Here is a 22,904-nt window from a genome sequence, read left to right as displayed (position 1 = left end):
AGATCAGGTGTATCTGACAGGATTAGCTGCATGCTTGTTTCTGGATTGATTCAGACACTAATGCAACCAAATAGTTTAGCAGAACTGCCAGGCAACTGGTATTGTTCAGAAGGAAATAAATATGGCAGCCTCCATACTAGTCCATATCCTTCTTGTTACAGTTGTCCTTAATGAATTTCTAGTTCTGGTTCACCATGAGTTTGCTAACCTGTTACATTTTACAATGTATAAGAACAGGGTGGGAGGAGTCTGGCCGGTCTAGCGTTCTGGCCACGCCCCCGCTGCAGTCAGCTGATTTACAATCACGTGCCTGAGGCGGAAGCGGCTGTTGTTGGCTACAGAAGCCATGGGAGTGGAGGTGGTGCTGCTGATCGGGGCCCTGTGTGCGGGGCTGTGGGCTACCGGGGTCCCGGAGGTGGAGGGGGGGACGGAGGACATCCATAGGAAGGTGAGATCTCGCCACACACAGCCTGGGGGGACAGAACACTCAGCAGGGGGGGCTGGGAGCAGCACTTCCTCCCTGCATCTTCAGCATCCTGTTCTGTTATCCACAGGCTGGCTGGGACTTGTGGTTCCTCACAAGCCAACATAGAGCTCATGTTATTATGTAGGGGTACAGGAGACTGGGGCATGCTGGGACTTGTAGTTCCTCACCAGCTAACACAGAGCTCATATTATTATGTGGGGGTACAGGAGACTAGGGCATGCTGGGACTTGTGGTTCCTCACCAGCCAACATAGAGCTCATGTTATTATGTGGGGGTACAGGAGACTGGGGCATGCTGGGACTTGTGGTTCCTCACCAGCTAACACAGAGCTCGTGTTATTATGTGGGGGTACAGGAGACTGGGGCATGCTGGGACTTGTGGTTCCTCACCATCCAACATAGAGCTCATATTATTATGTGGGGGTACAGGAGACTGGGGCATGCTGGGACTTATGGTTCCTCACCAGGTAACATAGAGCTCATGTTATTATGTGGGGGTACAGGAGACTGGGGCATGCTGGGACTTGTGGTTCCTCACCAGCCAACATAGAGCTCATGTTATTATGTGGGGGGTACAGGAGACTGGGGCATGCTGGGACTTGTGGTTCCTCACCAGCCAACATAGAGCTCATGTTATTATGTGGGGGTACAGGAGACTGGGGCATGCTGGGACTTGTGGTTCCTCACCAGCCAACATAGAGCTCATATTATTATGTGGGGGTACAGGAGACTGGGGCATGCTGGGACTTGTGGTTCCTCACCAGCCAACATAGAGCTCATGTTATTATGTGGGGGTACAGGAGACTGGGGCATGCTGGGACTTGTGGTTCCTCACCAGCCAACATAGAGCTTATGTTATTATGTGGGGGTACAGGGGACTGGGGCATGCTGGGACTTGTGGTTCCTCACCAGCCAACATAGAGCTCATGTTATTATGTGGGGGTACAGGAGACTAGGGCATGCTGGGACTTGTGGTTCCTTACCAGCCAACATAGAGCTCATATTATGTGGGGGTACAGGAGACTAGGGCATGCTGGGACTTGTGGTTCCTTACCAGCCAACATAGAGCTCATATTATGTGGGGGTACAGGAGACTGGGGCATGCTGGGACTTGTGGTTCCTCACCAGCCAACATAGAGCTCATATTATGTGGTGGTACAGGAGACTGGGGCATGCTGGGACTTGTGGTTCCTCACCAGCCAACATAGAGCTTATGTTATTATGTAGGGGTACAGGAGACTGGGGCATGCTGGGACTTGTGGTTCCTTACCAGCCAACATAGAGCTCATATTATGTGGGGGTACAGGAGACTGGGGCATGCTGGGACTTGTGGTTCCTCACCAGCCAACATAGAGCTCATATTATGTGGGGGTACAGGAGACTGGGGCATGCTGGGACTTGTGGTTCCTCACCAGCTAACACAGAGCTCATATGTGGGGGTACAGGAGACTGGGGCATGTTGGGACTTGTGGTTCCTCACCAGCCAACATAGAGCTCATTATGTGGGGGTTCAGGAGACTGGGGCATGCTGGGACTTGTGGTTCCTCACCAGCCAACATAGAGCTCATATTATGTGGGGTTCAGGAGACTGGGGCATGCTGGGACTTGTGGTTCCTCACCAGCCAACATAGAGCTCATTATGTGGGGGTTCAGGAGACTGGGGCATGCTGGGACTTGTGGTTCCTCACCAGCTAACACAGAGCTCATATGTGTGGTGGTACAGGAGACTGGGGCATGTTGGGACTTGTGGTTCCTCACCAGCCAACATAGAGCTCATTATGTGGGGGTTCAGGAGACTGGGGCATGCTGGGACTTGTGGTTCCTCACCAGCCAACATAGAGCTCATATTATGTGGGGGTTCAGGAGACTGGGGCATGCTGGGACTTGTGGTTCCTCACCAGCCAACATAGAGCTCATATTATGTGGGGGTTCAGGAGACTGGGGCATGCTGGGACTTGTGGTTCCTCACCAGCCAACATAGAGCTCATATTATGTGGGGGTTCAGGAGACTGGGGCATGCTGGGACTTGTGGTTCCTCACCAGCCAACATAGAGCTCATATTATGTGGGGGTACAGGAGACTGGGGCATGCTGGGACTTGTGGTTCCTCACCAGCCAACATAGAGCTCATATTATGTGGGGGTACAGGAGACTGGGGCATGTTGGGACTTGTGGTTCCTCACCAGCCAACATAGAGCTCATTATGTGGGGGTTCAGGAGACTGGGGCATGTTGGGACTTGTGGTTCCTCACCAGCCAACATAGAGCTCATTATGTGGGGGTTCAGGAGACTGGGGCATGTTGGGACTTGTGGTTCCTCACCAGCTAACACAGAGCTCATATGTGTGGTGGTACAGGAGACTGGGGCATGCTGGGACTTGTGGTTCCTCACCAGCCAACATAGAGCTCATATTATGTGGGGGTACAGGAGACTGGGGCATGCTGGGACTTGTGGTTCCTCACCAGCTAACACAGAGCTCATATGTGTGGGGGTACAGGAGACTGGGGCATGCTGGGAATTAAGGTTCCTCACCAACTACCGGTAACTCAGCTCATGTTACTATGTACAGGGGACTAGGACTTGTGGTTCCTCACCAACTAACACAGAGCTCATGTTATTATGTGGAGCACAAGGGACTGGGGTGTGCTGGGACTTGTGGTTCTACAGGAACAGTTGAGACATAATGTTGTTTATTATTATATCGGTTTACAAGCCCTACTGCATAGAGCCAAATTAATCCATGCCATGCACTGATGAGGATCAAACAATCTGAAACAGTCTGTATGCATGTTGGATTATTCTGGCTCTGTACAATTTAACAAGCTGACACATCATTGCATTCCAGCGGTTCTGGAGGTGTGTTTAGCTTCTAAGGGTACAATGGTTAATTTGCATATATTCAGCAGTGATGCTCTGGGAGACATCTCAAGCTCACTCCAACCTGAATTATTGCAAATTCTTTCTGTTTTAGGAAAGCACATTTTTTGTTTTTATTTATATAGTGTTCACCTCTTCTGCAGCGCTGTACAGAGTACATTGTCATGTCACTGACTGTCTTCAGAGGAGCTCACAATCTAATCTTACCATTGTCCTATGTCTATGTATATATTGTGAAGTGTATGTATGGTAGTCTAGGGCCAATTTAAGGGGAAGCCAATTAACTTATCTGTATGTTTTTTGAATGTGGGAGAAAACCGGAGTGCCCGGAGGAAACCCACATAGACACGGGGAGAACATACAAACTCCGTGCATATAGTGCCCAGGCTGTGATTTTTACTTATCACATATGATAGTAATAACACAGCAATAAAAACATTCCTGGAAACACTAGCTAACAATGGCTAGCTTTGCTACATGTTATTGGTGGGGTGAGGGCCCATTCACATTGGAGATCACAAAATGCTAGCAAGTATTGCTAGCGTTTTGTGGTAGCTGTATTTTTTTTCTGGACATTTTCATGATTTTTGAGTGCTTGCATATACCACTTTCTTAAAGGGGTTCTCTGGGAAGGGGGTGTGTTGAAAATAAAAACAGACACTTACCTGGGGCTTCTACCGGCCCACTGTAGCTGTAATATCCTACGCTGTCCTCCAACGATCCTCTGTTTCCCGCCGCTGAGCCCGGTTTAACTCGATTTCTTTTCCAACTGTGGTGCCGTGGCCGTGTGCACGTTCCATCCCACGCGCGCCATCTTCGTACTGTGCCTGCGCAGTAAGCTCCCGATGACACGAGCGGGAGTGAGCATTATTCGTCTTGTTAGATGAAAAATTGCCCGGTGCCAGCGGCGGAGAACGGGTGATCGTTGGAGGACGGCGTGGGACATTACAGCTGCAGGGGGCTGATAGAAGCCCCAGGAAGTGTCAGATTTAATTTTCAACCCCCCCCCCCCTAGAAGAACCCCTTTATTACAATTGCTTAAAAAGTGCTGCATGTACCGCATTTGCATTCAACATGAATTGCCAGCATTAAGCGCTAGCAATCGCTGCCGATCTGCCGTTCTGCGGTCTGCAAATCGTCGTAAGGTGGCCATACACTCAGCACACAGGGCCCCTAACAGCGCTAGGCATATGACTCTGTTGGCACTCTGCTGCAGGATCTTGAGAATTAAGTTTTGTTTTTGTACGATGCGGTGGGGGCGGAGCATCGAACTGCAACACAATGGCCAGTTGTAAAACTGGCCTCAAAGATCCAGTTCCCAGATCATTAAATCGGCTTTGGCGGGTCTTGGGGACAGACACTTGAACAGATGAAAAGTACATTCTCTTTAGCATGTGTCGACTTTCCCAGTCACCTGCAGAAGTTATTAGTGTAGTTTGAAATATAAGAGAAATGCATCTTTATTTCAACCTTCACGGTCACCAGCAGAAAATGTTAGTGTAGTTGGAAATTTATAAGCTATAATATAAGGGAAATGCATCTATATCTCTCCTTTCTTCCCCTCACCCCCCCCCCCCCCCCACACACACACACACACCTCCTTAGTGTACACACACCAGGCAGACTTTCTTGTTTCCTTGTGTCCTGTGTGGCATCACCTAGTTGAGTCATCTTGGCTCTGGGTACATTTGCTGAGTAGTCAGAGCCTCCCTTCCCCCGCAGCTTCCCTCCTGTCTGTGCCTGGGGTGTCCTCCCCCACCCCCTGGGACTCAGGATGAATAGATAATACAGCAGCACTGCTACTGGCAGGGCAGCTTCTCTGTCTGCTGCTGCACAATAAGTAAATCAGGTAGTTGGCAGAGTTTCAGAAAGGTGAGGACAGACTGCAAAGTTGTGAAGCTGAATTGTCTGAGCTGTGCAAAGCGCCAAGGATCAGCCCCATCATCCAAATCTGAGAACAGAGCATTTCTAAGGGTCCATTCACACTAGAAATCGCTAAACGCAAACCAAATGCTGAGCGATTTTCTGGCGTTTTTTTCCTAGCGATTTCCCAATGGTTTTTTTTTTTCCCACTGTATAGAAAGTGTTTTTTCACCATTTTTTCAGCGAGTAGCATTTTGTGATTTCTAGTTCAATTTAGCCTGCAGAATCGCTCAGAAAACACTGCAGGCAACACATTTGCGTTTCAGCAAATCGCTTAGATGAGAACACTTCCATATACGTTCATTGTACACGCAATTTTCAAACCGCTAGCGATTTTCAGCAATGCTGAAATCGCTCTAAAAATGCACAAGTGTGAATGGGCCCTAAGGGCTGGTTCACACTTGGCGCTTTTGCAGCGCTTTGCTGATCGCCGGTGATCAGCCAAGTGCTGCTGCCAATGTATCCCTATGGATACGTTCTCACTGCTGCGGATGTGGTCAATCGCAAACTCGCTGCATGGGGACGATCGCCGTGTGATTCTCATTCTAGTGAACTGGAATCGCAAGCACATTTTTCCCTGCCGAATCACGAACGCGATTGCGGTTCACGGCTGAGTGTGATCTGGCCCTAATGTAGATTTTGGGCGCTGAGTACCAATATTTTTTTGGCTTATTGTTTAGCTCTGTTGCTATTTCCTTTTTTCTTTTACCATCTTCCTTATTAATAACTAAGGCTGTGTTTCCACTTATGCTGAGAAAGGACACTTCTTTTTTTTCTCCTCCTCCGCTCATCCCCTAAGCGGACAGTGAATGGCTCCTAATTTATGCATTGGAGGCAGTCACACTTGTCACTCTGCAGCTGATTTGCGGGATCCATTGCGGTAAGTGAGCTGCACGTCTGTGTCGTCCTCGATAATCCTGGGCCAGGCGGATGCGTCTGCCTCTTTCCCCAGGCTACGTGTCCCGCCGCAGATCACTACCGCTTGCTTCCTGTACACAGGGAAGAAGCATGGGGATCTCCATTGGGCTGCAAAAGACCAATGGGAATCCTCAGCAACAGGGAGAATTCTCATTGGTTAATAGTGGACCAATGAAAATTCTCCCTGTTGCTAGGGAGAATTGGCCTAATGCAGCCTATGAAGAGCCCCATGCTTTTGCTGGCCTCCGGACTGAACATAGAGGGGCCGAGCGACAGTGGGACAGGTGAGCGGTGATTGCTTCGGCGGGCTGATTCTGAGTGGACAGCGCAGGACGGATGCAATTGTACAAAGTGGGAACCGAGCCTCATCCCAGCCTTTCCTAATACTTGCGCATAAAGGCCCATGGGAAGCTCAGTTTAGCCTCATTCACACTCTAGACCAGGCATGGGCAAACTCGGCTCTCCAGCTGTTACGGAACTACAAGTCCCACAATGCATTTGCCTTTGAGTCATGACTGTGGCTGTCAGACTCCTGCAATGCATTGTGGGACTTGTAGTTCCTTAACAGCTGGAGGGCCAAGTTTGCCCATGCCTGCTCTAGACCAAACATATCAAACTCCGGCCCCTCAGAGCCATTAAATTTGACCCCCGAGTGGTTTCCCCACTTTGCATTATGTTTGACCCACTATAGACCACCAGGGAAGCCATATGGAGGAGGTAGGGGGAAAGCACTAAACACCACGGAATTGTATTGGTAAGGGAGGACCACTAGACACCGGGGAACTGTGTAGGGATTGGAGGGGAGCCATTAGACACCAGGGAACTTTATGAGGGAGGAAGGTGGCCGGTAGATATTAAGGTTGACCCGTGACTAAGTCCTAGTGTTCAATTTCGGCACACTTTGGGCATATGGGTGTACCAGCTTGCAGGCTTTGTCCCTTTGAGCCAGAGACCAGGCTCATGGCAGCGGGGATTCCTTCATTCCTCTCCTCTCACAGCTGTGGATAGCACCACTCGCCTTGCAAGTCACCAGCGTTCTGCACTATGCAGGTGCTCAGTGGCCATGGCGCGTGCCAATTGTATGAGTATCTTCCCTTTTGTAGAGGGATCGGTGTGCAAGCTGTCTTCCACCTTCCATCACTGTGTATGTGGGTGCAGGGGGGGCGCAAGTTACTTTTGCCCCAGAGCCCCATTGTAGCTTGATCCAGCCCTGGCTCTCATACCACATGGAAGCGTTAAGATTGCGCAATCAAGATTGTAGGGTGTGTGGCCAGCATTGAAGTAACTCACAACATTGACCAATCAGATCTCCGATTGTCACATGATTTCACAGATGACTGACTGCTTGCATTTTTTCTTCAGGTCTCCTTTGAGTATAACCCCGGCTCTGCTAATGCCAGCGTGAACCTGCTGCACGTCCGAGCGGTGGGAAACGGCAGCACCATCCATTATGTGTGGAGCACCATCGGGGTCCCCACCGTCCTCCTCATCTACACTGAGAGCGACCAAACCCAACTGCACGTCAACTGGAGCAAGCTGCTGTCCTCCGAGCCTGACGGAGCCATCAGGATCGAGCCGGCCGACCGCGTCCGCTACTCCACCGCCCTGCTGTTCACCAGAGTACGTGAGGGGGCGCCGGAGAGCTGAAACACACAAATAGGGGTGGTCAATGAGATGCAGGATTATGTGAAATGTTGTATACAAATTTATCCAGCTTGAAAAAGGACCAATTGAATTTTACTGAGTCATTGGGAACCGCTTTTATAAAAAAAGAAGCCAGATACTTACCTAAGAAAAGGGAAGGCTCGGTCCTAATGAGCCTTCTGTCTCCTCTGCCAGTGCCCTCGGTGCAGCGCTGGCTCCCCCGTACAAATCCCCCACCAGTTGCCCCGAAGACATGCGGCTCCATACTGTGACTGCGCGATAGAGGGTATTCAGGAGTACTCGGGCTCCCGAAGACCTTCCGAAGTCACCTTCGCTGGCGGAGGACAACACAGCACCTCGGGCACCAGATGAGGAGTGGGAAGGCTCATTAGGACCCAGACCCTTCCCTCTCCTTAGGTAAGTATCTGGCTTCTTTTTTTTATAAAGCGGTTCCCAATGTCTTTAAGCAGGATTTGATTGGTCCATTTTCAAGCTGCATAAATTTGTATACAAAATTTGCATAATTCTGCATTAGCTCAAAATTTGCATCTCATTGACTATCCCTACATGCAAATGCTTGAGGGGTAGCTCTAGCTAAAATATTTATCCTTTATTGTTGGGTAAAGGAGGGGGAGACCACCACTGCAAGGTTTTTATTGGCTCATTTATTCCTGCCAGATTCCCTCACATCCTCTTTTAGCAATAGGCATGTATAATGAGATGCAAATGATTCCGAGGGTTAGGCCTCTTTTCCACAAACTGTTGAGCTGTGTGCTCAGTGAGCAGTTGCCAGGCAGCAGTGAGCAGTTGCCAGAGTTTGAGAGTCATTCACTGCCTGTAAACAGTTCGTGGAAAAGAGGCCTAAGTTGCAGTATCATGCAAATTTTGTATGCAGATATGTTACTTAAATTTCTTCTTGGGAAGATTGGATGAGTCCATTATCAAGCTGCATACATTTTTTTTCAGAATTTTCCTAATACCGCATTATTCTGAGTTGCTTGCATCTCATATGACCATCCCAAATCAGCAACATGTGTTGTATTAAAGCGAAAGTCTGCGTATGCTAAATGTTATGCCGGATTTTGGTTCTACTGTAGTTTTGGATAGTGTGGTAAATCAGGATGGACAATGAGATAATGATTCTGATTTGCATGCAAATTATATGGTGAGGTTAAACAGGGTGCAGAGAGGTTGGGCAGAGCATGGTGAGGTTGAGCTGGGCGGACCATGGGGTAGGTTGAGCTGGGCGGAGCCCTGGGAGGTTGAGCTGGGCGGAGCCCTGGGAGGTTGAGCTGAGCGGAGCCCTGGGAGGTTGAGCAGGGCGGAGCACTGGGGAGGTTGAGATGGGCGGAGCACAGAGAAGTTGAGCAGGGCGGAGCACTAGGGAGGTTGAGATGGGCATGATGAGGTTGGGCAGGCAATGGGGTGGAGTACCTAGAGGCGCGGGGCAGATGCGGCGTGTCGCTGAGGCTTTATACTGCCATGAGCTGTACAGAGCTTGTGGCTGCGCAGGGAGGGGGATACTACATCAGATCACTGCTGAGATAGGATGTAATATGAAGTGGTGCAAGGTGGTAGGTATATGATCCACATTGATTAATATCATGTACCACTAGGAATGATTAATGCAAACAGCTCTAGCTGATGCAGGAAAATATAGCAAGTGGATGCACCTTTTAAATGGACCATTCGAATTTGGTTGGTCATACGCCATTTGCCAAATCCTGCATCAACCTCCATAATTTTTTTTTGCAGATAATTGCCCCCCCCCCTTTTTTTTTTTAAATCTAAAAAACTGTTTGCCCAGCAGTAGTTAGAATATTGAAATTTCTCACGGAGTCCCACAATCTGACTTTTTGGGGGTGTTTTTTGCCCATCTTCAGGTCTTTGAATACAGAGATGTGAACAACACGGCGGATTTCACCGGCACGGACATTAAATTCTTCTACCCTCCCTACGATCTGTCTGAATTCACTTGGGAGAACGTCAACACAACGCTGAACACCTCATCGCTGACCGCATGTCTGACCGGGGCCAACGCCACCGACGCCGAGGGGAACTTCCGGAACGGGAGCATCATGTTCAAGGTGGGGAGAAAAAGTCTGCTGGGAGTGTGACAAGGTTTTCTGGGGTTGTCTAGACTAGTTACTCATGAGTCACTAACTTAAAGCAGACCTGAACTCTGAACTTCCTCTCTGCTCTAAAATATATGCAACAGCATAATAACCTTTAAAGAAAAACATTTGTTATAGGCCACAGAACTCCTGCAATAAATCTGCAGTGTGTCTACTTCCTTTCTTTCATGGAAGCAGACAAACTGTTAACATCCTGTGTTTACTGATTAGCTGCGTCTGCCTAGACTGTCGAATTTCTGTGCGGAGAGATCAAACTACACTTGTGATTAAACACAGATGAGGGGGAATTAGACAGGCCCTTCTCTCTCTAAAAATACACTGTGCATTTCTCTCTATTTTCTCTTGTGTCCTGTGCAAGAGTTCAGGTTCACTTTAAAGCACACCTGTGACATTTTTGTGAAAATTATGGCAAAATTAAAATGGCTGCTCTCCACTACTCAGCACTTCCAACCTGAAACGTAACGCACTTTGTTTACATTTTCACTAGATTTTAGCAGCTTATATATGGAACCACCGAATGCTTTAGCAGACCGTTTTAACACCAGTTAACCACTTCAGCCTTCAGTCGTTTTTCACCTTATGCATCTGAGCAACTTTCACCTCCCATTGATTCGTCAATAACTTTATCACTACTTATCACAATGAATTGATCTATATCTTGATTTTTCCGCCACCACTTAGGCTTTCTTTGGGTGGTAAATTTAGCTAAGAATTATTTTTTTCTAAATGCATTTTAACGGTAATATTAAGAAAAAAAATTGAAAAAATTATTTTTTTTCAGGTTTCGGCCATTATAGCTTTAAAATAATACATGCTACCGTAATTAAAACCGACGTATTTTATTTGCCCATTTGTCCCGGTTATTACACCATTTAAATTATGCCCCTATCACAATGTATGGCGCCAATATTTTATTTGGAAATAAAGATGCATTTTTTTTTTCAGTTTGCGGCCATCACTATTTACAAGCTTATAATGTAAAAGACAATAGTAATATACTCTCTTGAGATGCATATTAGAAAAAAAGTTCAGACTCTTAGGTAACTATTAATGTTGTTGTTGTTGTTTTAATTGTAACTTTTTTTTTTTTTTTTTTTTTTTTAAACATTCTAATTAAAAAATAAAATTGTGTACATAATTAAAAAAAAAAAAAAAAATGTATGTAGATGTAGCTTTTACTATTTGACCACAAGATGGCTTCAAGGTCTTTTTTTTTTTTTTTTTTTTTTTCATCCTGTAAGCAAGTCCTCTCACTTGCAGGAAGTGAAGGGAGTACGTGAAACTTGGAAAGATCGCAGCATTTCAGAGAAGCAGTCTGATTTTTATACGGGGACTTAGATCAATGAATGGGAACTGTGTTCCCATTCATTGATCTCCGGGGTAACAGAAGGCGGCGGGAGCGCGCAGGGCCAGCAGCAGTTGGTGCAGCCTATCTGGACGAGTATATCTGTCCAGATAGGCTGAAGTGGTTAAGCTTGGTATATCTGTAAATGCTAAGCTATACTAAGGTTTCTCCCAGCATGACTTGAAGCTAGAGTCCCTTTCTCCAGCCCTCTCCATGCTACAATATCTAAGTCTGTAGCCCTACTCTAACTTTCTTCTTCCTCACAGGTCTCCGCCTATGAAGGTACTGGGCGTGACCTAACCTCTCCCCGCCTACTCCACACCGCCAACAGCACCAAGATGGAGTTTGTGATGTCCGGCGTCCACCCGCGGGGCAACAACTCCCGCTTCGCTCTTGAGATGGTGACATTAGAGAAGAAAGTGGGGCGCAAGAAGATGCGGTCCGTCCGCTCCATCGATGACGAGTACACACCCTCTATCTTTGAGGTGAGGCAGGAACTGAATCATTTTACCTCTCACAAACCTTGCATAACTATACTATAGTTTTATATTTTTATTTTTTTGTATTTGTATGTCGCAATATCTCACACCATTACCACCGTGCACCTGATAGAGCATGTCTGATTGAAAGTGTCGACCAATTTGAGCCTGAAATTGGTTGCATCATCAATCGGACATGCTCTTGCTGCACATTTTTATTCAACTAGAATGAAACCGAATGGTCGATTGGCCCCCAAGTCTCCTGATGTTTGGCCACCTTTATTTTCACTGCATAGAGCAGTACAGGCTTGCTCATCTCTGGCTAATCGGCAAATGTAATGATTGCCGGCCAGGAGACACTCTCTGCCTGTATCTTCACTCTGCCTCCTCCTCCCTCTGCTGACATGATTCAGCTGTTCCCAGGGCGATATGTCTATTCAGCAGAGTAAGGAAGGAGGGAGGAGAATCAAGACACAGGCAGAGAGTGTCTCATGGCTGGCAACGATTACATTTGCCAAGTAGCCAGAGATGAGCACTCCTGTACCACTCTGCTGTGAAAGTAAATGTTTTTAAACACAGGCAAAGCTTTCAAATGTTCTTTTATGTATCTAAGAGTAGTTACTGAACTTATAGTTTTGGGAGTATTTTAAGAAACCTTAACTCCCTCACTTAAGTAAACCAGTTCATGTTTTCCCCACAGATGATGGAACTGGTGCCAGATTTTCCCAACGCCAGCTATGCCCAGGGCTATTTCCAGTGGAAGTCAGTGGCTTATGGTGCTGCGAAAGGCGGGAGAGATGCCGCATTACACTGCCAGGTGTACGAGCCTCGCAGCCTCAACGAGACCTTCCCGTATCCCAGCATTGTCCACGCTTTCTTCGGTAGAGACCTGGTGCAGGAATACAACATTGAGGCCTTCAACATCTCCTTCGGCATCGCAGAGGGAGACTTCTACGACAAAAACAGCTTCTTGGGCTGGTGAGTCTCCGGCGATCTCTGCCCTACTTTTTCCATTACGTCAAACGCGGCCACAGCTTAGCGGCTAAATCCTGTTCCCTAAACTGATTTCACTTCCTCCATCGCTTCCTTGCTGTCTCTCTCTGGCTTACAGGAGCCAAAGAAATACAAGAGTTTTTCTGCATAGGCTAAATGTATAAATGAGAAAAAAAACCGGCTACTGCTGTAGGTGCCTGAAAATATATAAAAACAATGGATACCCGAGGTGACGTGAGATACATATGTACATTGCCTAGCACACAAATAACTAGGCTGTTCCTTTTTTTTTTTTCTCTGCCTGAAAGAGTTAATCAGGTATGTAAGTGGCAGTTTCTGTCTGGGTCAGACTACAGTGTGACCCTCATTGATAAGAAATTACAGCTATAAAACACTTTCCTAGCAGAAAATTGTTTCTGAGAGCAGGAACGAGATAGTCAAGAGTTCATAGATTTTAGCTCTGGAATACTTTAATGAATGTCATTGAGCAAAAACAATAAAACTGTAAAAGGTCGATTCAAATATAAAATAAAACTGTGGAATATCTGAAAGTCATTTTTAGGAGACGGACGATAGATACAATTGTTTATTTCATTTGTTTGTTTTCACCTCGGGTGTCCTTTTTTAAAGACTACCTAAAGTAAAAAAAAGACAGCGCCTGCCATGACGGGCTCTGTGGTCTTGATTCAGGTCTGTGGGGGTGTCAGGGTTAAATACTTACCTGATTAGCTGTAATCCCTCCAGTGTTCTCCCCAGATTTTTTTCCAGCTGGGTGGCATAAAAAAGTAGCCGGGTGAGTTGGGATGGCACAGCACAGGGAAATTTGGCGGTGTGGAAAATGTAATGTGCACCAATTACCTACTCTAGTGTTAGTGTAGCATAACTAAACAGCCGCTCCTTACAAAAGGTGCACAGTAGTGTTAACAAACATAGTAGTGGCCGAACTAGTGAAGTATCGTGGTAGCAATACATCAGTACCGCACAGCTTTTCTTAGCTGCAGCTATTTAGTTATGCACACTAGAGTGTACTGTGAATAGAAACAGAGTTAAGCTGCGTTGATTTATTACCGCGAGCAACAGGTGATTGCTCGCACTATATCCTTTGATGAATCAGTCTCTTTGCACGAGATCTCGCGCTTCCCGGCGAGCCCGTGCTTTGAGCCAATGAATGCACGGGCTCGCCGGGAAGCGCGAGATCTCGTGCAAAGAGACTGATTCATTCAGGAGTAGCGCGGCTTGTTTTGTTTGCAAGAGATCCCGGTATGTCGTTACAGCTGGGCACGCTGCGGTGATAGTACGAGGCTAAGCCACTGTCTGCGTGCACGGACATGGACTGTGACTGTATGCGCTGGGGTGGCTGGCAGGGCGGCTGAGCGGCTAACTGCATTGGTGACAGCCGGGCGGTAATTGATCTTACCCGGGCGGCTCGGCAACCTGTTTGGCCCTGGGGAAGACACTGCCCTCCCGGCATGTGCTCACTCTGTACGGGGAGCAAAGGCCATCATGCAGAAGGGGCTAACTTACTTATGTCACCGCCGATGCATTGCACAACACTCTCCATCTTTCCGACACTACCACCTCCATAGTGGAAGTTAGGTTGTGAAGGCAAGAGTGTCCGGAAGATGGAGAAGCAACATGTAATGCATTGGCTAGAATTAACCCTTGTGTCTCACAAAACTCGCTCCTCCCTAGCAGTAAAGAATCATCCTTAGGGACGCCCTAAAGGTTGTTTCTAAAACTTCCCGATACTCTAACATTTTTTTTTTTCTTCTTTATACTTCAAAGCTAATTCTTTTTAAATGCCCCTTGTTACAGGTCGGCCTTAATCGGTTACGGCACACCGCCCCGCGACTCCTTCTCCATCCTGGTGATCTGTATTATGGCTGTGGCGCTCGGCACCCCCCTGGTGCTGTTAATTGTGGGCTCCATCGTTGTCATGGTAATCAGGAGCAGAAGAAGAATAATGGTGACTGACTACCAGCCGGTCAACTAGGACCGTCGGGAATTCCTGGAGGAAAAGAAATACTCAGGCAATTTGCACAAGGACTGGATATCTGACCAAAAGCAATAAGGGGGACTTGCGTCTGGTGACATGCCAGAGGCGGCTCCCTGAAGGCCCTACTTAAAGGGATTGTTTACAGTATAGCGTCACTTTGACGGTACATTTGACCTTTTATCAAACTGACGTTTTTGTTACCCGTGATTGCTCTGATTTCTTGCGTGGACACGCCCTCGTGGTCTGCCCGTTCCTTGCAAGGACACGCCCTCGACAGCCGCATATACAGACGTATTTGGCGGCCCACAAGCAGAAGAGATGAGAATGGCTATGCAGAGGGAACTGTTTGAGTGCCTTCTGTTGTAGGTCAGGCCTTTAGGTTGTGTTTTAGTATTCTTTAGGTTTTCTTTTGAAGTTGCCTTGTTGCAAGAGAATGATTATTTTTGATACGGGTTTCTGTTTTGATGCGATTAGCCAGAATTCTTGCCTTTTTTTGTTTGTTAAAGGACACCTGAAATTAGATGCATATGGAGGCTGCCATATTTATTTCCTTTAAACGATACCAGTTGCCTGGCATCTTTGTTGATCTGGTGTCAGTAGTGTCTGAATCACACACCTGAAACAAGCATGCAGCTAATCTTGTCACACTTCAGTCAGATCTGATCTGCATGCTTGTTCAGTATCTATGGCTAAAGGTATTAGAGGCAGGGCAGCCAGGCAACTGGTATTGTTTAAAAGGAAGGAAATATGGCAGCCTCCATATACCTCTCACTTCAGGTTCCATTTAAAGGGAACCTTAACTGAGAGGGATATGGATATTTCCTTGTAAACAATACTAGTTGCCTGGCAGTCCTGCTGATCTATTTGTCTGCAGTAGTGTCTGAATCACACACCTGAAACAAGCATGCAGCTAATCCAGTCTGACTTCAGTCAGAGCACCTGATCTGCATGCTTGTTCAGGGGCTGTGACTAAAAGTATTAGAGACACAGGATGAGGAGGATAGTCAGGCAACTGGTATTATTTTAAAAGGAAAAATCCATATCCTTCTCAGTTCAGGTTCCCTTTAAGTTGTCATTACTTGGTGCTTTCTTGATTATTACTAGAGACAGTGGATGAGATAATCACCATTCCAGCTTGTATGCTAATTTAATACAAACTATATGCGGCTTGTAACTGGACCAGTTCACAGTTGTAGCACTGACCCAATGATAAGGAACACACAGTTTTCATTTAATGTCTGCTTGTAAGACAGAACCAGTACAACTTCACTCATCGTCTCTAGTTTTTGCCACAAAAGGACAAAGATGGGATTTCCCATCCGGTTTCGCCATTGCTGCCTTCACCCCTGTAATGTCCCCATTTGTGTTACTTACTATCTTAAACGACGCCTATTTTATACATTTATTCTTACATTTTATACATCAGCCTTATGTGCATTTAAAGAGAATCTGTATTGTTAAAATCGCACAAAAGTAAACATACCAGTGCGTTAGGGGACATCTCCTATTACCCTCTGTCACAATTTCACCGCTCCCCGCCGCATTAAAAGTGGTTAAAAACAGTTTTAAAAAGTTTGTTTATAAACAAACAAAATGGCCACCAAAACAGGAAGTAGGTTGATGTACAATATGTCCACACATAGAAAATACATCCATACACAAGCAGGCTGTATACACCCTTCCTTTTGTATCTCAAGAGATCATTGTGTGTTTCTTTCCCCCTTCTGCTCTCATGCACTGAAGTTTCAGGCTGCTCTTTTCTTCCTGCAAACAGCTTTGCCCTTGTCTGTAATTCTTCAGTATGTGAAAGCCCAGCCAGCTCAGAGGACGATTTATCCAGCTTGTAAAAGTCAAGAGAGAAGAGAGAATCTGCCATAATCTAAATAACACACAGGCAGTGTGCAGAAAGGGGCCTGGAGGGAGGAGATTCATCACAGAACCACAACACTGAAGAACTTGGCAGCCTTCCAGACACAGGCTGACAAGTCTGACAAGGGAAAGATACATTGATTTATTACAGAGACTGTGATAGTAGAAAGTGCTGCAGTAAGCCAGAACACATTAGAATAGCTTTTGGAACTTGTAGGATGATAAAAAACAGGATGCAATTTTTGTTACGGAGTCTCTTTAAAGAGGACCTGAACTCTAAAAGATAAGCATCAGCATAATAACCTTTAAAGAAAAAACATTTTTGTTACAGCTGATACAAATCCTCCAGTAAATCTGCAGTGTCTACGGTACTTCCCGCTTTCATGGAAGCAGACATAAGGTTAACATCCTGTGTTTACAAATTAGCTGCTCTGCCAAAGTAGTCAGCTGATACAGCTGAGAGATCAAATTACACTTGTGATTAGACACAGATGAGGGGGGAATTAAACAGGCTAAACGCTCTAATTTTATACAGGGTGCATTTCTCCGGTTTCCTTATGTCCTGTGCAAGATTTCAGGTCCACTTTAACCAGCATTTAAAATATCCGCAAAAACTTTGTTGCATTAAATGATTTTTTTGACTGTATGAAATCTAGTTACATAGTTTGGTTTGAAAGAAGAAAAAAAAAAAAAACTTAATCACATTTGATACAGTCAGTAGGGCCTAACAATAGGGGATGTAACCCGTAGGGGCGGGGTCTGTATAGAGCCCACTCAGGGCTGTTTTTTGGGGGCCGGAGGGGTCGCAACATGAGGGGAGTGCATTGGATATCGCCCCCCCCTGCCCCCCACCTCAGGCTCTCCCCTCCAGCCTGCTGCCTCCAGCAGCTGGCAGGAACACATACCTTCTTGCGTTCCACCGCCAGAGGTTCCTCTAAGTGTCTGACACTGCTTCTTGTTTAAACAGGAAGTAGCGTGAAGCACTTAGAAATTGGAGACCTCTGCGGTGGATGGAGGTATGTATCCTGCCTGCTGCCAGTAATGTATGCTGGAGGGAAGAGCCCATGGGGGGGGGGGCGGGAGGAGGGAACTGTCTGCCTCCCCACCAATGTCCAATGCGCTCCCCTCATGCTGTGACCCCTCTGGCCCAGGGAAGGGGGGATCCACATTTTTGCAGGGGGGCCTGGTGGTCTCTAGTTACGCCCTTGCCTTCAGGGAACCACAGAGTTAAATTCCAATGAAATCCTAATCTATGTTGCGAAGCAATTGTGAAGGATCGTCTGTGTGTATGCAGCTATGGAAGGATGCTACGTAACCGCTTACCAGGTTATTGTCATTCATTTACTAATCTACTTGCATATTGTGTATTTTTATTGAAACTTGTCTGGGACCAAAATGGTGAGTTATGGGTGATTTCACATTTATTAGAGATCTTCATGTTTGTTCAGCAGACCTAAGCCTAATGTTGTAAAAGGACGGGCTCATGTGTTACTCGATGTTGCGGCAGTTTGGATCGATTGAGGATATCAAAAAAGATCTTTGTTGAAATGGCTCGGTTGTGTAACGGTGTTTGATCTCATCACGACAGGCCCGGTCTGCCTATGATGCCAAGTGAGGTGACTTCCTCAGGTGGCTAAAGTCTGGGGGCAGAAACAGGAAGTGAAGAGATTGCCTGGCCAACCTATACTGGGGGCAACTGTACCTGACTAGCCTATACTGGGGGCAACTGTACCTAGCTACCAACACTGGGGGCACCGATAACTGGCTACCTACCTATACTGAGGGTGCTTTATGGAGGCTCACCGCAGCTATAATGTGAGATGCAAATTGTCGGGTGCTGTGAAATCATTCCAATCTGGGGGGGGGGGGGGGGGGGGTTAGGGTCACTTCCTCACAGGTTTGCTTGGCAACAAAGAGTCTAGAACCAGCCCTGCATCATGACCAACTGAGTTCCGGTGGGTGTGTCTCCCTCTCATCCCTCCCCCCTGGTGCCGGGTGCAGTGGAAATTTCACTTCTCCGCCAGTGCAACTCCTGCCCTCCTCCAGCGTGGATGCCTGTACCATGTGACACTGGCGTGTGATATCACTTCCTGCACTGAGTGATGTGGTACAGGTGCTTGCAGTGACGCTGAACACTGGAGGAAGCCTAGAGTCTTGCTATGTGTGGGAGAGTTAAGGGGTGACAGGAACAGCTGTCCTTCAGGACCTGATATTCTCAATGGAAGACCAGTGATTCTGCCTAAGGGTGCATACACACATACAATTTTGATTGGCCAATCACTGGCTAATTTAACCACCTCTATATTGTATGAGGGTTTACAGCCCTGAACAGACTGTGTAGGTAGGTTCGTATATTACATGGAAGTGATAAAATTGGATGATTAAAATTTGTGTGTTCCAGGCTTAACATGCATGGAGATGTGATTAAGTGCAAATCCAAAATCCTTTACAAAATGGATGACTCCAAGGGCTTGATTTACAAAACTGTGCTAACTTTAGCACTGGCCCTTAGCACGTCTAAACTCAGTTGAAATGTGAGAAGTAGTGATCGTGCGCAAAGTACCGCGCGCAAAGTTTTGCGCGCACACTGCACAGAGCGCAGGGCGCTCCGCGCGAAGTGCCCATTAAAGCCTATGGGACTTAGCGCGCATAGAACTTTGCGCACGTAAAACTTTGCACGCAGAACTTTGCACGCGATCTGATTGAGAAATCCGGTGCTAACCTACTTAGCACCCTGGTTAGCGCGCCTTAAGACTTTAGACGTGCTAAGTAGGTTAGCACCTCTTAGTAAATCAAGCCCCTAGTGTTTTATCCCACCCTTGGGTGCTGTCTAATCAACGTCAATTAGATCTGCTCCCAGAGTTCGCTTGGAGCAAAAGTGTACCTTTGAAAAATAAATTAAAAAAAAATCACCATACCCTTTTCTGACCGATGTGCAAATACATCAGTAAATGTGCTTCTGGGATGGGCGGAGCTACTTCCTGTCTCTTGGACACTACCCATGATCCCCAGAGATACAGCTGTTGATACCCATCTGACTTCTGATGGTTGAGGTGTGCTAATTGCGGGATGACACATGGAGGAAATCGCTGTGTGAAAAAAGTCCTGTTGTCACCCCAAGATAGGGGTTTTCCATTATTCCTAGAGTTTTTCTTCCATGCTTAGATCTGCCGCAAGCATTCTCTTCTCTCCTGGAGTTTGGGTGCCCTTTAAGCCTCATTCTAGAATAATTTTATACTGCACAGATTTTACATATCTAACTCGTTAGCAACACTTAGGGAGGATTTCCAACTTTTAATTTAAAAGAACTATGTAAACAAAATAGCTGCCTTGCTTTGAGTCAGTTGTGCTTTGCTGCCATCTTGTGGCTTAATTTAGATATTACCTTACTGACATGAATCTTACTGACCCTTTACATCACTGCAAATGGCAATCCTCTGCACAACATATTTTGGGTATAAACTACCATGTTTTACTTCTCTTTCTTGGTGAACTTAATATTGTACTGCAGGCCACTTCACAAATTGTACTTATTATTCTTGAAATGTCTGACCAATGAGAAACTGTGTTTTATTTTGTCTTTTTTTTTTTTTTTAAACCAGTAAGTTAAAGAGCAACTGTAGTGAAAATAGTGTAATAAATAAAATTGCTTATTTTTAATTTCTACACTATCCATTTATGAATTATTTAGTCAGTGTTTGCTTAGGGTGTACTTCTGCTTTCGGTGTTTACTGTTTATTTAAGGTTCGTGCACATTTATAAATTGCGTTGCACGGAGACCACAAATAGCGACTATTCTAGACATTCACTAATTTTTTGGAGACTGTACACACTGCGAAGTAACAGCAGTTTGCTTTTATCTGCCGCACAAGGTATCTGCGTAACGTATCTTGTCAGGTTAATCTCTTCTCTCCCTGCACTGCTTGTCACATGACTGCAGAACGATAGTAACTGTTTGTCTAGCAGCATTAACATGAAGCCCCGCCCATCCCGATCCCTCCAACCCAAAGGTGATGAGTGTGATGCTAACACAACAAAGGGATGGAAAACCTTGTAAAAAAGATAGGTTAAATGAAGGAAGTGATTATGTGAAGAAATAATCAGAAGATACAGTGTGTCTAAAATGCAATCAATAAAAAATGTCCTTACTGGATTAATTGAAAACAGTTGTTACTTTCCAGATGACACCGGTACTTGCATCAGAGTAAAGCCATCTATCCAGAAATGCATACAGTCACACTAAGGGGGTGGTTAATAAAATATACAGTATATAGGTCTACACAAACAGTAATAAAGAGATGTACCAGTCCAAATAGACATGACACTTATCCTGAAATCCAGCTGTGGATGAGATGCCATAGTGCAGTGATCTGCAAACTTGGGTCTCCAGCTGTTAAGGAACTGCAACTCCCACAATGCATTGCAGGAGTGTGACAGCCACAGTCATGATTCATAAAGGCAAATGCATTGTGGGACTTGTAGTTCCTTAACAGCTGGAGAGCCAAGTTTGCAGATCACTGCCATAGTGCATATATCTGTAGAGGTTCCAGGAATACGATTGGTTACTCAGAGAGGCCACAGAGTGGCCGCTGGTCACATGACCTCTGTATTGACATGTTTATATTTTGAAGATTGATACATACATAAATGATAATTCACTTAAAGAGGAACTGTAACAAATAATTGAACTTCAGCCCAATCAGCAGCTGATACCCCCTTTCCCATGAGTAACCTTTACCTTTCCAATAGACCATCAGGAGGCTCTGTATATATAATATTGAGGTGTAACCCCTCCCACAGTGTGATGTCATGGGAATGGACATGGCAGTTTACGGTCTGTGAACATCTTTGCATTGTGGGAAATAGCAGCTTTTTCCAACTTCCAAGCAAGCGATATCTCCCTCTGTGCATAGAACTCTCAGTAACAAACATTCCACACAGATCACCTGGCAGAACTAAATATGTCACCACCAGTGAAACATTTCAGAATGTAAGTCGGGGAGAGGAAAGATTTTTACAATGGACAAACACTGATTAAATAATCTATAAATGAATATGGTAAAAAAATAAGCTAATTGAGTTAACAGGACACACAAGAAATAATTTTTGTCCTATGCCAAACACTGAAATATCAGTTATGGGTGGAGAGACCCTTTAAATATATTTTCTACTTGAAATGTGACTATTTTCTGATATGCTGGAATTTTAAGTTTTATTTTCTAATTTGTGTTTTCAATAAAATGTTTAGTCAACTTGTTGCTGTTCTTCTTAGTCATGTGGTCCTTATTGCTGCATTTCCTGTACAGTATGAGAAACCCATTTGTTAATGAACCATCCTCCCATAAGTGGAGTTTCAGCTCCGCCCACTCTGTGCTGAATGAGCTCTGCTTTGTGAGTGCCCGCCCACACAGCTAAGCCTTTCTGTTCAGGATTTGGCTTGGGAAATAGCTTGCCTTAAGTAGCTTTGCTTTGGGTCAGGAGTACTTTAGTATACAGTATTTGAACACAGAAGGGTTTGGGCTAGGAGGGGAGTTATGTTGCGCTTCAGTAGCTTAGAAAGAGGACCAGGGCTCACCAGATCTACATTAGCATACACATTGCCACTATGCCAGAAATCAGCTGTGCAACTGTCACAACTAGAGGGAAATATCCATAATTGCAGGGCAGGAAGGCAGGTACAGGCTTAAACATAACTTGCATTGTATGCTTCGTGGATAAAGTTGTGCTGAAGGTAAGTGTCTGCTTATCTTTCCCCTTCTCCCCCTCCTCCCTCCCTCCCTCCCATGTAGACACGATACAGAACATTTATTTCACACTTTTCTTCTGGTGGGCTCAATGGGCTAGAGCTGTGGCCACTAGGGTGCACTCTATAGGCAGTAGCAGTGTTAGGGAGACTTGCCCAAGTTCTCTTTACTAAATAGGAAGAGCCGAGATTCAGACCCTGGCCTGCTGTGTCAGAGGCAGAGCTATTAACCAGTACACTATCCAGCCACTAGTGGAAGGGGAACATGCTTCCCAGTCGGTGGCCTCCTCTGCACAACTTTCTGCACTAAGCATAAAATGCAAGTTATGTTATAAGCATAAACTGGCTCAGGCAGCACGGTGGCGTAGTGGTTAGCGCTCTTGCCTTGTAGCGCTGGGTCCCCGGTTCGAATCTCAGCCAGGCACTATCTGCACGAAGTTTGCACGGTTTCCCCATGTATGTATGGGTTTCCTCAGAGCACTAAAGTTTCCTCCAAC

At 46.0% G+C, this 22,904-nt stretch overlaps 1 protein-coding gene across 1 annotated transcript; it reads left to right on the top strand.

Annotated features, from left to right (window-relative positions):
- The first annotated feature begins 343 nt into the window (after positions 1-343).
- Positions 344-18,536, top strand: GLMP (glycosylated lysosomal membrane protein). Its single transcript, XM_068252197.1, has 6 exons — positions 344-448; positions 7,566-7,823; positions 9,731-9,934; positions 11,594-11,812; positions 12,507-12,784; positions 14,615-18,536. Exons 1-6 carry the CDS (start codon positions 347-349, stop codon positions 14,790-14,792), a joined length of 1,239 nt encoding a protein of 412 aa, XP_068108298.1. The 5' UTR covers positions 344-346; the 3' UTR covers positions 14,793-18,536.
- The last annotated feature ends 4,368 nt before the right edge of the window (positions 18,537-22,904 follow it).

Source organism: Hyperolius riggenbachi, chromosome 9 (assembly GCF_040937935.1).
Source record: "Hyperolius riggenbachi isolate aHypRig1 chromosome 9, aHypRig1.pri, whole genome shotgun sequence".
In the NCBI taxonomy this organism is placed as follows: domain Eukaryota; kingdom Metazoa; phylum Chordata; class Amphibia; order Anura; family Hyperoliidae; genus Hyperolius; species Hyperolius riggenbachi.
Note: the sequence above shows the minus strand (reverse complement) of the source record. Positions and strands in the feature narration are given on the sequence as shown.

Coding starts and splice junctions, on each gene's coding strand:
- GLMP (XM_068252197.1), top strand. CDS start 347: ATGGGAGTGGAGGTGGTGCTGCTGATCGGGGCCCTGTGTGCGGGGCTG. Junction 11,813..12,506: donor ACACACCCTCTATCTTTGAG/GTGAGGCAGGAA, acceptor TTTTCCCCACAG/ATGATGGAACTGGTGCCAGA. Junction 12,785..14,614: donor AAAAACAGCTTCTTGGGCTG/GTGAGTCTCCGG, acceptor CCCTTGTTACAG/GTCGGCCTTAATCGGTTACG.